The sequence below is a fragment of the Hordeum vulgare genome, chromosome 1H (assembly GCF_904849725.1).
Source record: "Hordeum vulgare subsp. vulgare chromosome 1H, MorexV3_pseudomolecules_assembly, whole genome shotgun sequence".
Classification (NCBI taxonomy): Eukaryota; Viridiplantae; Streptophyta; class Magnoliopsida; order Poales; family Poaceae; genus Hordeum; species Hordeum vulgare.
This window is the reverse complement of record NC_058518.1, coordinates 24,248,656-24,261,985: the sequence shown is the minus strand read 5'-3', so window position 1 is coordinate 24,261,985 and position 13,330 is coordinate 24,248,656. Positions and strand designations below refer to the sequence as shown.

General features: G+C 42.9%; 1 protein-coding gene across 2 annotated transcripts; it reads left to right on the top strand.

Moving 5' to 3' along the window:
- Positions 1-605: 605 nt before the first annotated feature.
- Positions 606-10,748, top strand: LOC123396434 (nuclear pore complex protein NUP107). 2 transcript variants are annotated; one of them, XM_045091445.1, is made up of 25 exons: positions 606-936; positions 1,642-1,982; positions 2,493-2,562; positions 2,811-2,926; positions 3,008-3,039; positions 3,149-3,274; positions 4,092-4,250; positions 4,683-4,775; positions 4,855-5,022; positions 5,204-5,302; positions 5,420-5,622; positions 5,703-5,760; positions 6,172-6,260; positions 6,350-6,481; positions 6,796-6,918; positions 7,310-7,408; positions 7,516-7,707; positions 8,021-8,192; positions 8,323-8,479; positions 8,654-8,856; positions 9,058-9,199; positions 9,293-9,453; positions 9,577-9,693; positions 9,825-9,926; positions 10,330-10,748. In XM_045091445.1, the coding sequence occupies exons 1-24, from the start codon at positions 839-841 to the stop codon at positions 9,900-9,902; spliced, it is 3,228 nt and encodes a 1,075-aa protein (XP_044947380.1). In that variant the 5' UTR covers positions 606-838; the 3' UTR covers positions 9,903-9,926; positions 10,330-10,748. The 2 variants fall into 2 exon arrangements, with proteins under 2 accessions (XP_044947380.1, XP_044947332.1); XM_045091397.1 differs by having other exon boundaries at positions 6,341-6,481.
- The last annotated feature ends 2,582 nt before the right edge of the window (positions 10,749-13,330 follow it).

The window sequence follows — 13,330 nt, the reverse complement described above, 5'->3', positions numbered from 1 at the left end:
TGACTATGCTTCTCGGACCGTGTCTCTCGAAAACGAAAAAAAACACATTTTTTCATGAGAGACACGTTTTTGCTTCCGAACAGTGAAAACGGTTCGAGATTTAGACACGTAATTTAAGAGGTAAAACATTTTGAATAAACTAGCCTAAAAAATGTAAAACTTTAATGTTGCGACAAGTGGCACACATGCAGTGTGCCACTTATCACAATGTGTGAAGATTTTCTTAAGGATCGCAATGAGGCTGAAAAAATGGGAGTGGTCTTTGGAAGATTTTTTTAAGACAATACCTCAAAGCTTTACAAATGGCCGAGGCTCCACAAATGTGCCTTTCTGGTCCCTACAAATCACATCAATGGACCCAAAAGGCCAAAACCATGCCGGGACACTGCAGCATCAGAATTAGGGGATTCGGGCCCTTTTGTCCTCAGCGTTTCTCTCTTGGGTCGCGTTCTTGGCCTGGATTTCACGGGCCAGCCTTCTTCGGTCCCTTCTAGTGGATGGACCTGGGCCGATGTCCAGGAGTGGGCCACGTCAAACAGTCTCGGCGCTCGGCCCGCAGTCCCCTCCTCAGCCATCCATCGCTCTTAGGCCTGGCGACGAGCTAACCCCAGCCGCCACTGCCCGACTCCCCGCACCAACGCCGGCCATCCCCACCGCCTCCGGCCGCCGCCGCACAACTCCATCTCCCAAAGCAGAAGAAGATACAAAAAACCGCGGGCGCCGGAGCGAGGCTGGCCGCCGAACAAGGCTGCGAACCGCGCAGCGGAGTCGAGGGTTCTGGAGAGCGGAGGGCGGCTCTAAAACCCTAACCCCCTCCGGATCCGCGCCGCGCCGGCCCATGGAGGTGGACCCGTCGCCGTCCCCTCCGCCAATGTCGACGCCGGGCTACTTCGACCCGGACTCCTCCCGCCTCCGCGAGGAGTACCGCCGCTACAGGTGAGGGATGATGCGCGCCCCTCTTCCTCCTCCGCTGTTTTTTTTTTTTGTTTGAATGGTTCCTCTTCCGCTTCCCGAGCTCGAATGCCGGCTTTGGCTGGTCTGGGTGGTTCGGTAGAGCGGTCGAGGCGAGCGTGGTGGCTCTGACTCGCCGCTAATCGAGTCGCTGAATGGATTCAGAGTGAGTGGGGAAATCGGTAGAATTCAGTCGTTGACGCTCAGATGTTTGGTACAGATGGTTTATTCGTTGCAGAATCAGCTCATATGCCACTCACTGCTCATCCCACCCTGGCAGCATTTTTAGAATATCCGCTGTGGTTGGATAATTGCGGCGTGTTAGTCATTTTCTCAAGTATTTTAGTCGCCCTGTCGTGATGCCATCATATAATTGGATGGATTTGTGGAGTCAGGCTCGGTTATTTGGTGTCCAGGAACACACCAGACAAGCAGACAACCCAATTGGTGGGTTAATATTGCCATATTTGAACACCCACCTCGGTGCTTGCAAGTGCTCGATGTCCGAGCAGTTTGTGCTATTAAAGGTCTCTGCAATTCAATGCCAGTACCTATTGTAGCAAAAACATTCATCCAAGGGTTAATGTAGCCTACTTGTGTGAAATGTGAGAACATGCCACTTCAGTATTTCTACTGGGACTAGTTGCTACGCTAGCTGATTTTGTTGTTTTCCCTTTGTGGTTTACTCAGAAAGAGACTATCTTCTTCAAATGACTCCCCAATGTTGGGGACCTCAGTCTCCAGATTCTCAGAAGCAAGGTCGTTGCATGATGGAAGCAGCATACCTAGGCGGCCCAATGCTGGTCTACTACTTGAAGACGTCAAGCAGGAGGCTGCTGATTATTCTGACATTGATGGCTTGAATGGACCGAAACTGTTCGGATCAGCAAAAAGGACATCGCTGAATGGTGGTTCAGGTAGGAGGGCGGCAAGGTCAGCGTTGAATCTGGTCAAGCTGGAGGACGATATGCCACGAGAAGGAGAAACAACTTCTACAACGTTTGCATCCCTTCTTGATTCAGCGATACAAGGTCAGTTTAGCAACGCCGTATGGGTAGTGATGCTTATAATCTAGCATGCTCTTCTGTTGCTGACAGTTATTAATTTGAATATTTGTATTTACACATTGTAGTTATTATTATTATCAGCCGTTGTTTGTATATGATACATTCCATTGCGTTCCCTTTTGTTTTCTTTAGTTTTCACTAACCAATTAGTTAGTGAAAAAGGCTTCCCACAAACTAAGCTGCACAAACCATCAAGTAGCAGCGAATAGTGAAGTAAAAGGTGACTGAGTCATGCTCTCAACTTCAGTGAAATGCGCCTTCTCCTTTTTTTCCCTGAGAGCAGAGGACTTGGCATAAAACCACGACAAAAAAATATGGAATGGAGGGAATACTAGAATTTTTTTTGAGGGAGTACTAGATTAATAGCATAGAGAAACCTGTACTTTTGTTTGCTTACCAGAAATCTGTGAACAGATATTATCTTTCTATATCCTTGTGATTATTTGTGTTTACTGATGTGTTCTTTTGTTGCAGGATTGATGCCCTTCCCAGACGTGATTTTACAATTTGAGAGGACATGTAGAAACGCTTCAGAGTCACTAAGGTTTTATATTGCCTTACACTAGTAATAATGCTCCATTATATGACTTTGTATGATTGGCATATTCTACTGCTGACCAATTCTTGGATGCAACTTTTTTCCACATTACACTTTCCTGATATACACTACCATCATAATTTTTTCATCACGTGAAGATGAATAATTATTATGCTCCAAGTACTTTATTTTCAAGGTAATAGATGCCTGTGCTGTAGCTTGGATGCTAATGTGGGGTTGTTTTTAATGTTCAGGTATGCCGCCACAGGAAACATTCGGATGGTGGAGGATAAACTTATGCAGCAAAAAGCAAAACTATTACTGGATGAAGCTGCTTCATGGTCCCTTCTTTGGTACCTCTATGGGAAAGGTAATAACTCTTATGATACAACGTTCTTCTAAGTAAATTGTTTGCGACACCGTGCATGAAATTCCATGTGTTACATTGCAGCAAATGAAGAGCTTCCTGAAGGACTATTCATGGTAAACTACATTTCTAATCGTGAATGTCTTAAAGTCTTTTCTTTCTGTCTACACTTCGTGCTTGTATATGTGGATTTATCTGAAGGATCTATTATTTTTTTGTTGACAGTCACCAACTACATCCCATCAGGAGGCTTGCCGCTATGTTGCAACGGATCTTACAGCACAATTGTGTCTGCGGATTGTACTTTGGCTTGAAGGACTTGCTTCTGAAAGTCTTGATTTGGAGAAAAAGGTAAGATAACCATGTTATGTTTTAGTAAGACTTTAGTCTTTCCTATTTCCTCTTTGATACGTGTGAGCCCTGTAGTGGAACATGATTGATTGATTCCATTAGTGAAAGAATTAGCAAAGTAAATAGATACATCTCTCCACGATATGTTAACTTAAATATTTGAGTTGAAAAGTATTAAGCTACAATGTACTAGAATTGTCTAAATTGCCCCTAATTAATATTTGTCAATACATCCAATGCAACTGCTCATGCTCTCTGTTCCACCATCACCTAATAGCACCAGCATCATCAAATAATCTGTGAAAGGAAATGCATGCATGCATGCATGTGCAGTGGCACTTGCATGCTTGTATGTGAAGTGTCACTCTGCCTCCAGGCGCTGCATTTGGGGCACTGAAATCAGAACTCGGGCAGCCAGAGCAGGGGCAGTAAGAGCGTCATTCCGGCGTTTTCATGCAAACAAACATTAATGGCATGCAACCGGTGCATAACAGAGGAAAAATGAACAAAAGTATATGGAAGAAAGTATGTGCCTTGTAATTGTGGTCAAAAGCCAAAATGGAAGACGCTTAGTAAAACTGGATGGAGGCAGTAAATCTCATGTGTAGATGGCTCTTTCATAAAGATCTATCCTGATCATCTACATTTCATTAGTTATTTTTCTTCCTTGAATGACCTTGCTTTGGTTTTAATCACACAATGAGCTATGGAGTAACTGAGTATTTAACAAATAGGTGATGTTTTAACTTACTATTCATGAGTAAATTGATGATACAGGTACACATATTTCTTGTGGTTTTATATTTCTGTTCTGTAGGTGAGAGGATCTCATGTTGGTTCATATCTACCAAGTTCTGGTGTTTGGCATCGTACACAGAGGCACCTAAAGAGAAGGAATAATGATTCTAATATAGTGAAGCATGTGGATTTCGATGCTCCAACTCGTGAAGTAGCCCAACTTCTTCCTGATGACAAGGTAGGCTATTTGGTATCTATTTCGAATACAGTGTAAAGATCCTGTCATAAAGCTGCAAATAATTTATTATGATATTTAGAATGCTGCAAGTATGTTTTTTAATTGGTTCTACTTGACCTTTCCAGAACTATATACTCTTTATGTGATAATAGGCCATCTTTCACCTCATAATCTCACTTTAACAGAGGGTGCCTTGGATAACTGTGCAGTACCTAACCTTCAAATTTAAGTATTATTAATTTAGAGTTGATTTTTCACAGTTATCCAAGGTTATCCAAGGTTAGGTAATTCAATTACAGCACTGACATCACTATAAAGAAGACTAATCTCTTTCAGTTGTTAAAGATCTCTTCTCATTAACCATCTCTGGTCAAGTAACTAGAATATGCCTCTAGTAAAATCAGTACTCACCTTTCCTTTATGTATAAGCAGAAGCAAGATGAATTGCTTTTAGAAGATATCTGGACTCTCTTAAGAGCTGGAAGATTAGAAGAGGCATGTGAATTGTGCCGATCTGCTGGACAGGTTGGTCAGCTTTTATAGGCCTATGTATTTCTTATGATGTATCGCCTCCACTTGATGCTAACGCATCAAGTATATTCAGTCATGGAGAGCTGCCACTCTTTGCCCCTTCGGTGGCGTAGACCTGTTTCCTTCCCTGGAGGCCATGCTCAAGAATGGAAATGCTAGAACACTACAAGCAATTGAACTGGAAAGTGGTATTGGACGGCAGTGGCGTCTTTGGAAATGGGCATCCTATTGTGCTTCAGAGGTAAACTCCCGTGCTGTACTCGTGTTGTTGAACTATGCTGCTTTGCGCTTTGCTGTTATATTTAACGCGGTTCTGTAAATGTTACAATGGTTTTGTCTTCATATTAGTTATGTGTGTATATGTTGCCAATACTTAAATACTTTTGTGAAAAATCAACTCTAAATTAATAATACTCTTGCAGAAAATTGCTGAACACGATGGTGGCCAGTATGAGATGGCTGTATATGCTTTACAGTGCAGTAACTTGAAGCGTACCTTGCCAATCTGTACTGAATGGGAGGTATGTTTATTATTCAATTCATTTCTAATCCTGCCTTTCTAATCTGATCCAATGATGTTCTCCCTGATGCTGGTTTCTTACCTCCATGTGATGCATCTTTTTCCTTCCATCTCTTAGTCAGCTTGCTGGGCAATGGCTAAATCCTGGCTAGATGTTAAAGTGGATATAGAATTATCTCAATATCAAACCAGCAGACCAGAAGAGAAAGAGTTTGATGATGAGATGAATGGGACCCAGCTTGGCCCAGAAAATTGGCCATATCATGTTCTTGATCAGCAACCTCGTGATATAGCTGCACTTCTGCAGAAACTCCACTCAAGGTACTGCTGTACTAACATTGTTTAGTACTTCCACAGATCTACTGCTTGCCTGCTTATTATATGTGTCCCTTGCGATGCAGTGACCTTGTTCATGAAACTGTTTCTCGAGCATGTCGGGAGCAGCATCGACAAATTGAGGTAAGATACATTTCCAAGAGTGAAGAATATGCAATTTCTCTACTAAGTTCATTTGATGTTTTCTAGTATAGCTGGATAATTTACTGGACATTAGATAACTGGAAACAGGCAGTAATTTGCAGCTAATATACTATTTGCCAGTTTGATGACTAGTTTAGACATGTTTTCTGATTTTGTAGATGATTGTTCTGAAAACCAAGTATTTAAACATTATCTTAGTTACCGTTCTACTAAATCTGTATTTTGCAACATTTTTGTGACTCAATCAAACATTCTGGTGACTCATGCTATTAACTGGATAAGCACAAATACTTGAACCACTTTCCATGTAAATGGAGTTCTCCAATAGCTGTACAATTGAATTTACCATCGTTCACTTGCCTAACCATTTCATGTTTACTTATCTGGTAGATGAATCTCATGAGTGGAAATTTAGCTCATCTTCTTGACCTTCTATGGTCATGGTTGTCTTCCATCGAAGAGGGTCAAAATGTCTCAAGGTATTGCTTTTATGATTTTAGTGGAGATAACCCCAATATTTAATTTTGCTTTATTATATAACTTTTGAGTAACTTCTTAGTCCAATTAGGCCCCGTGATGATTCCGACATGATACGTTTTGGGGCACATATTGTTCTTGTTTTGAGATACCTTCTCAGCAATGAAATGGAAGATGAGTTTGAGGAAAAGCTGGTTACTGTCGGTGATCTCATCATCAACATGTAAGTATTGTTTACTAATCGTTGTGTGGCTTTCAGCCTTTTTAGCCTTTTGGAGTAATGTCATGTTAAAATGGGAGCTGTTTGGTAAAAAAACGGTCTTTTTGGTGGAGGTTAATATAATTTTATTATGGTATTCAGTTGCATACGTAGCTTTCTTTCTTTTTGTTGGGTCACTTCTATTATTCTTTTAACTAAAGGTTAAACTTGGTCATTGATCGTCAGATGCATCTTTTATTCCTATTTTCTCCATATTATGTTGGTACGTTGCCTGTTTCTTAATCTTCACAGCAGGAAAAGCTAATGATTATTTCCAGGTACGTGAGGTACTTGTTTTCAGAGGGGCAGGAAGAGTTGGTTGGAGTATATGCCTCTCAGCTTGAACGTGATGTTTGCATTGATTTGTTTGTGGACATGATGGAACTAAGGTTAAATAGCAGGTATTACTTCATGTGATTATACCTGTTTATGTTTTTGCAATCTGGGAAATGTAATGTATATTAGTATTCTGTAATCTTGTGTGACATATTAGTGCATGATGTACCTGTTATTGACTTTTCATGTTTGTTATATAATTTTTACTTGTAGATTTTAGTTTGTGAGCTATGTGTCTTCGGTGCAGCCCCCTTTAGTCTTAGATTATGACAAATCCATATAAATTATAAGTACAATACTTGCATGTTCAACCTTTTATGTTTACCCATAAAAATTTGTGCTGGGAATGTTGTTCTTTCACACTGAAATGTTCTCAAATGTGTTACTGCTGATGGTTTGTTTTGCTTCCAAGACTGCGGTTAGCTGGCATCACACCTTCTTTTTTTCCTGCAACAGCTTGCATACCATGTACAAGCTTTTCCTCTCTGCTGTGGAGTATCTGCCATTCTCCTCTGGAGATGCATCCAAGGCTTGTTTTGAAGAGATACTTGAGAGGTTCGGTGATTGTGGGGATACATATAACAATGGAATACACCAAATTTCACATATTTAACTTATCTTTATTTGTGGACATGTTCTGACAAGATTTTAATTTAGTGCAGGGTTCTTTCAAGGTCTCGAGAAATAAAACTCCATCAGTACAATGAAGATTTTTCTGATGTCGCGGAACAGCATCACCTGCAAGCACTTCAGAAGGCAATGATCATTCAGTGGCTTTGCTTCACACCACCATCCTCAATTCCAGGCTTTGAGATGATCACAGGGAAACTTCTGATACGGGCATTGATGCATAGGTAACTACATCTAATTTGTTCTTGTGCCAGAGAAAACTTTGCTAGTCATACATGCAGCCCTCCTGCATGGTCTTGGAAACATTTATCCTCTTATTGCACTCCGTCCGTATGTTTGTTGCTGAAATATATCAGTAAACAGTACTCATTTGTCTTTTCTTCTTTACCATTGATTCATCTTTGATCGCTAAAACAGTACTCATTTATTTTTCTCACTTTGTGAGCCTGGAACTTATTCTGGTTGATGAAATAATGATATTTATCCTCCTTTATACTTCGTAGCATTGTAACTTACCATCAATTTCTTTATGATCAGCAACACACTATTCAGAGAGTTTTCCTTAATATCAATGAGGAGAGTCCCTGACCTACCAGTAGGACCACATAAGTTGCTTGCCATCCTTGCTGAACCATTGAAACAAAAGGAAAATTTATTTTCGCTGGAAGATCAAGAGGTTTCTGATAACTTAGAAGAGTTTGAAGATTGGGTAAGATCTCGTTTTTGTCCTAATGTGTTGTGCTTCTTCTCTTGATGCTTTCAGTACTGGAATTTCCACTTAGAGTTTAGTCAGTACCTTGGTATTCTTGACAAAGTAATTGCTGTTGTGGTGGGGACAGCACGAATATTACTCCCTGGATGCAACATACCGGGGTTGGCTTAGATGTGAGATGGAGAATTATTCCGTCCCCCCTGAAATGCTTTCGGCAGAAGAAAAGGATCAAGCTGTTGCTGCAGCGATACAAACTCTGGAGTTAGCATTCTTGTTATTAGAAAGTAAGTAATAAACTTTCATGGAGACACAAACCTCTTTTCTTGAAAACAAATAAATGTTTGTATCAACATGGCCCTTTAGCCTACAAATGTGCTTTTTAAATTGCTAAACTTGTGAAAGTATACGGTGGTGAATTTGTTGCCATTATTTTATATATTCTGGTTTTCTGTAATCAGGGGAAGAGAGACCATGGTTAAATGCTATCGAGACAAGCCCATTTGAGTCGTCAGAGCTTGTTTTCCTTGAGTTGCATGCAACAGCAATACTCTGTCTACCTTCTGGGGAATGCATGACACCAGATGCAACATCATGCACGGCTCTGACTAGTGCACTTTATTCAACTGTCAGCGAAGGGGATGTGCTGCATCGGCAGCTGAAGGTTGACTCCATCTCTCTTCTCCTGAAGGCCATATGCATATTATGCTTCAAGATATAATATGAAGCGTTTGCCTGTAGCTCGTTGTACATTACAGACCATGTCTTTGTGTTTATTAAGGATTATTAAAGCTTACATTTCAATTTCTAGTTATTGCTTGTCATGGTTGCTTCTGCAACTTCTGACTGTACAATTCATGGACAGGTGGAAGTTAAGGTCTCGTCTAAAGATCCTTGCTGTATTGAAGTTGCGCTCCGTTGCTTAGCAACAGAAGGTGATGGATTTGGGCTTCATGAAGCCAATGATGGAGGTCTTCTTGCTGCAATTATGGCTGCTGGCTTTAAAGGTTTCTAAAATTTAGAACAATAGTATGCTTCAGTTCTTTTTTAATGCAAATATTCGTTTGTGTTATAGTTATATGGATAATTTATTTTGGCAGGTGAACTCAATCGTTTTCAACCTGGAGTTTCAATGGAAATTTCACGACTTGATGCTTGGTATTCTGATTGTCATGGTTCGGTTGAAAGTACTGCTGCTTATATCATTCGAGGGCTTTGCCGAAGATGCTGCCTGCCAGAAACAATTCTACGATCCATGCAGGTGATCTTGTACATAGATTCTACAAGTATCTGCCCTACTACACCGAATATAGACGAAATGGTTGCTGTTTTGCTGTTTCAGTACACATATGCTATATTGATATCTGATGCTAATATTTTACAGGCATCCATCTCCCTTTCCGAAGCTGGCGATTCTCTAGACCATTGTGATAAACTTATCGAGTTAGTTGCTTCATCAGATTCTGGGATGATGCACTTGTTCAGCCAGCAGCAGTTACAGGTTACTTTACCTTCTTTAGTTTGTTCATCTAATAACTGCAGTGCAGATCTTACCTTCTTTAGTTTGTTCATCTAATAACTGCAGTGCAGATCTTTCCTGATATCAGCAAATGTCTTAAATTTCTTACTCAGGAGTTCCTGATTTTTGAGAGGGAGTGCTTCATATGTAAAATGGAGCTTGAGGAAGAGCAGATGCCTGCTGATGGCTAAGCCACTCATGGTTTAAATTATCAGGTGTGTCACCTGAAAGTTACTGGGGATTTTTCTGTTATTTCTTGTATATCTGGTACTGTGAAACGGTTCTTTTTAATCTGATTGGTCACAACTTTACTGTACCTCATAATCTTCCTGCTGCTTTACATTACCCTATCTGATGCTTAGCACTGTGCCTTTCCTGCTTTGTAATTGCTTGCTCTCAGCTGATGGCATCAGCAGACGGAAATTAACTCACTTTAGTTGGACTATATCATACGGTTTTGGTAAATCTAATAGAAAGAGGAGGCAACTTGGAAACCTTCTGCACTTTTTAGCTGCCCTGATACACATCTTCGTTACAGATTTGATGCACGTTTCGTACAATTATGCAGCCAAAGAGAATGCGTCATCTAACTTTCTTCACACCACTCATGTGCAACAGTTTATTGAAGCCTGAATCTCTTCCACGGTCTTGCCTTTTGTCTCTGGCACGTTCTTCACAATGAACAGAATAGCCAGGGCACAAACAGAGGCAAAGAAGCATGTTCCAGCAAGATCTCAAGGCGAAGGAGAAGAATGTTCCTGCTGGATTTGCATATCAGTGAGATGTCCCTGGATGATTCATGTATTAGACAAAAACGATAGGGGTCCGATGTAGATTTGGCAACGGCGGAATGTCTGCGTCCAATCCGATTGACCATGTCAATGTAACAACCAATTTCTCAGTTTATAGAGATGTGCGTGCGTAAGCATCATTGGGTGTATTTGGTAGCTGTTCCCATTCCAACATAGTTGTTCCCTTTTGAAACATGCTAAGTCTGAACATGTTGAGTAGATGCATTTGTTGTTGTTTGATAGTAATGTATGTGTTGATACATGTTGAGATGAGACTTTGTTTGGTAGAAAGAGGGAGGAGGAAGAGGTGCACTGCGAGGGAGGAAGAGCAGGGGCGAGGGGAGAGGGTGAGGCCGTTGGTGTGCGACGTGGCACGGGCGAGGCCGCTGTCGAGGCTCAAGAGGGGCGCGGCGAGGCACGAGCAAGGCTGCTGTTGGGGCTCAGGAGGGGCGAGGCAAGGCCGTCATCAGGGCTTTGAAGGTGCGCGACGGGGCGAGGGTGAGGCTGTCAGAGCTCGGGAGGGGCGCTGCGGGGAGCGAGCGAGGTTGTCGTCGGGGCTTGGGAGGGGCGCGGCGCGACTGGGCGAGGGTGAGGCCGCCGAGGCTCGGGAGGGGCGCGGTGGGGAGCGAGTGAGGCTGCTGTCGGGGCTCGGGAGGGGCGTGACTGGGCGAGGGTAAGGCCGCCGGGGCTGTCGCTAGGGCTCGGGATAGGCGAGGCGAGGTGACCAGGGTGGATGGAGGTAGCTATGCTCTCCTCAGCTCGCCTCCGCGGGGGTGCTGGGTCAGCTATGCCGATGCTCTTTTTTTTTTTTTTTTTTTGCATCAGTTGATGCATGCTCTCTTCAGCCCCATATACTCTATCAAACAGTAAAAAATGGGTCGGAAAGGAAACTTTTAGGCTCATGCACACTCCGTGCAGGTTACCAAACACGCACGTTGTGTTTATACAAAAAAAAGAACTGTAATTGTAGATATGTTTCAGTTATACAGAAGAACTGTAAGTGTAGACATGTTTCAGTTCTACAGAAGGATTTAGCATGGACAAGAAGTTACTGTCTAAGTCAGCTTTGAGCAATGCAACGTGTGATGACTCGACTTGCTCCCGGAATATCCCGTGAATCTATGTCATTTGATGAAGTTTTCATACAAAAGTACTTCCTTGGTAAAGAAATATAAAAGCGTTTAGATTACTAAAATAATGATCTAAACACTTCTTACATTTTTTTTACAGAGGGAGTAATTAAAAGACGGGCATAAAAAGCACTAGCAGCTTGGAGTGCAATGCAATAAAAGTTTACCTTACATAATAGTCCGGGCGAAGAGTCCAAATCTGAAATCTGCAGACAGAGGAAAAAGAACACAAAGTTTTAACACTGGCATAGAAACAGGATCCTGTTGATCCCTGCAAAGTGCTGGAGAAGCATTAGACCGACGCCGATAATGGCAGGGCCGATCTATGACCTGCAGAAAAGATCCTATGGCCAGTAGCGAAATGCTTGGTGTTGAATTGGTAAAGAGTGAAAGCTAGACTACTGCATTCAACAAATTACCAGTTCATCGAGGAGATTCAGGAATGAAGAAGAGAACACAATATGAGAATTATGCATCGAACACGTCAAGCCAGAGGAGGAGTTTATCAGAGTACATGAAGATAGTTGACAATATAGGTGTTAGGGCATCTCCAGCCGTTGAAGCCTCCAAGAACACCACCGAATCAAAAAAATTGGTGTTTTCGGGGGCCAAATGCTTCATCCGGTCGAAATAGGAGTGCATGAGGAGGGCATCTTTTCAGCTACACCCCATCCCAACCAAAAGTCTGTGAAGAAAATGATTAAGTGGTTCAAAAAAAGACATGCGGAGAGACACGATTCGCCAAAACTTCCGTCAACACCCCCAAGCCCCCCCTGCGCGTTTGTTTTCGCATGAATTTGTTGGTGCTATTTTAACGCCCTAAGAGGAGGGGGGGGGGACGCTGGGGGCGTGGCTGGGCTGTTTTTCGCCGAAAAAGCGTCCCCGAGCCTAAAAAGTTGTCGGGGGGTATCCTGGTGGGCGGTTGGAGATGCTCTTAACAACCTGAAGAGCAATCATTCATAACCTCCCCTAGCGTAGGCTAGGGTTCCCGACTCCTTACGACGACTCCCCGTCGTAAGTCCACCTGTGCCGGCACCCCGGCGAGAATCCGCTGCTGCCCCCACCATCCATCGCCTTCCACCTTGCGCTACCCGCCCTCCACCCTCGCGCCACCCGCCTTCCCTTCGGCTGTGCAGCGTTCCCTCTGGTGCCCCAGTGGATCGCGTTTTCGATCTTACATGCGATAACGATGGCAACTACACCGTCCGTCGCTTTCATCGGCAATTCCCAGGGAAAGGAGGACGACCTTGGTGATTTTTTCGAGAAGCTTGATCTCCACGAAGATGAGTTCGACGATGTCGTTGTGGAGGAGGAGGCTCCTGAACTTCTGGAGGAAATCCGCTGGATTGCTCTTGCTAGGGTTCATACTTCCAAACTGTTTAGCCAAACCGCGTTCTACAAAGATATGCGAGCAACTTGGAACTGCTCACAACAAGTTCGATTCCGTCCCATCGGACCCAATCTGTTCGTAGTGCAGGTCTACTGTCTGGGTGATTGGGATCGTATCATGCAACAGGGGCCTTGGCTCTTTCGCAACATGGCTGTTCTGCTTGCTCCGTATGATGGATTCACACGGGCAGAGGACGTGCCGATGATCAAGATGCCCATCTGGTTACAAATTCACAAGTTGCCGGATGGCTATTGCAGGCATGATCTGATTGTCAAACTGCTGCGGTCTGCGGGGGAGGTTCTTGAGAC

Coding starts and splice junctions, on each gene's coding strand:
- LOC123396434 (XM_045091397.1), top strand. CDS start 839: ATGGAGGTGGACCCGTCGCCGTCCCCTCCGCCAATGTCGACGCCGGGC. Junction 6,482..6,795: donor GGTGATCTCATCATCAACAT/GTAAGTATTGTT, acceptor GATTATTTCCAG/GTACGTGAGGTACTTGTTTT. Junction 7,409..7,515: donor TTTGAAGAGATACTTGAGAG/GTTCGGTGATTG, acceptor AATTTAGTGCAG/GGTTCTTTCAAGGTCTCGAG.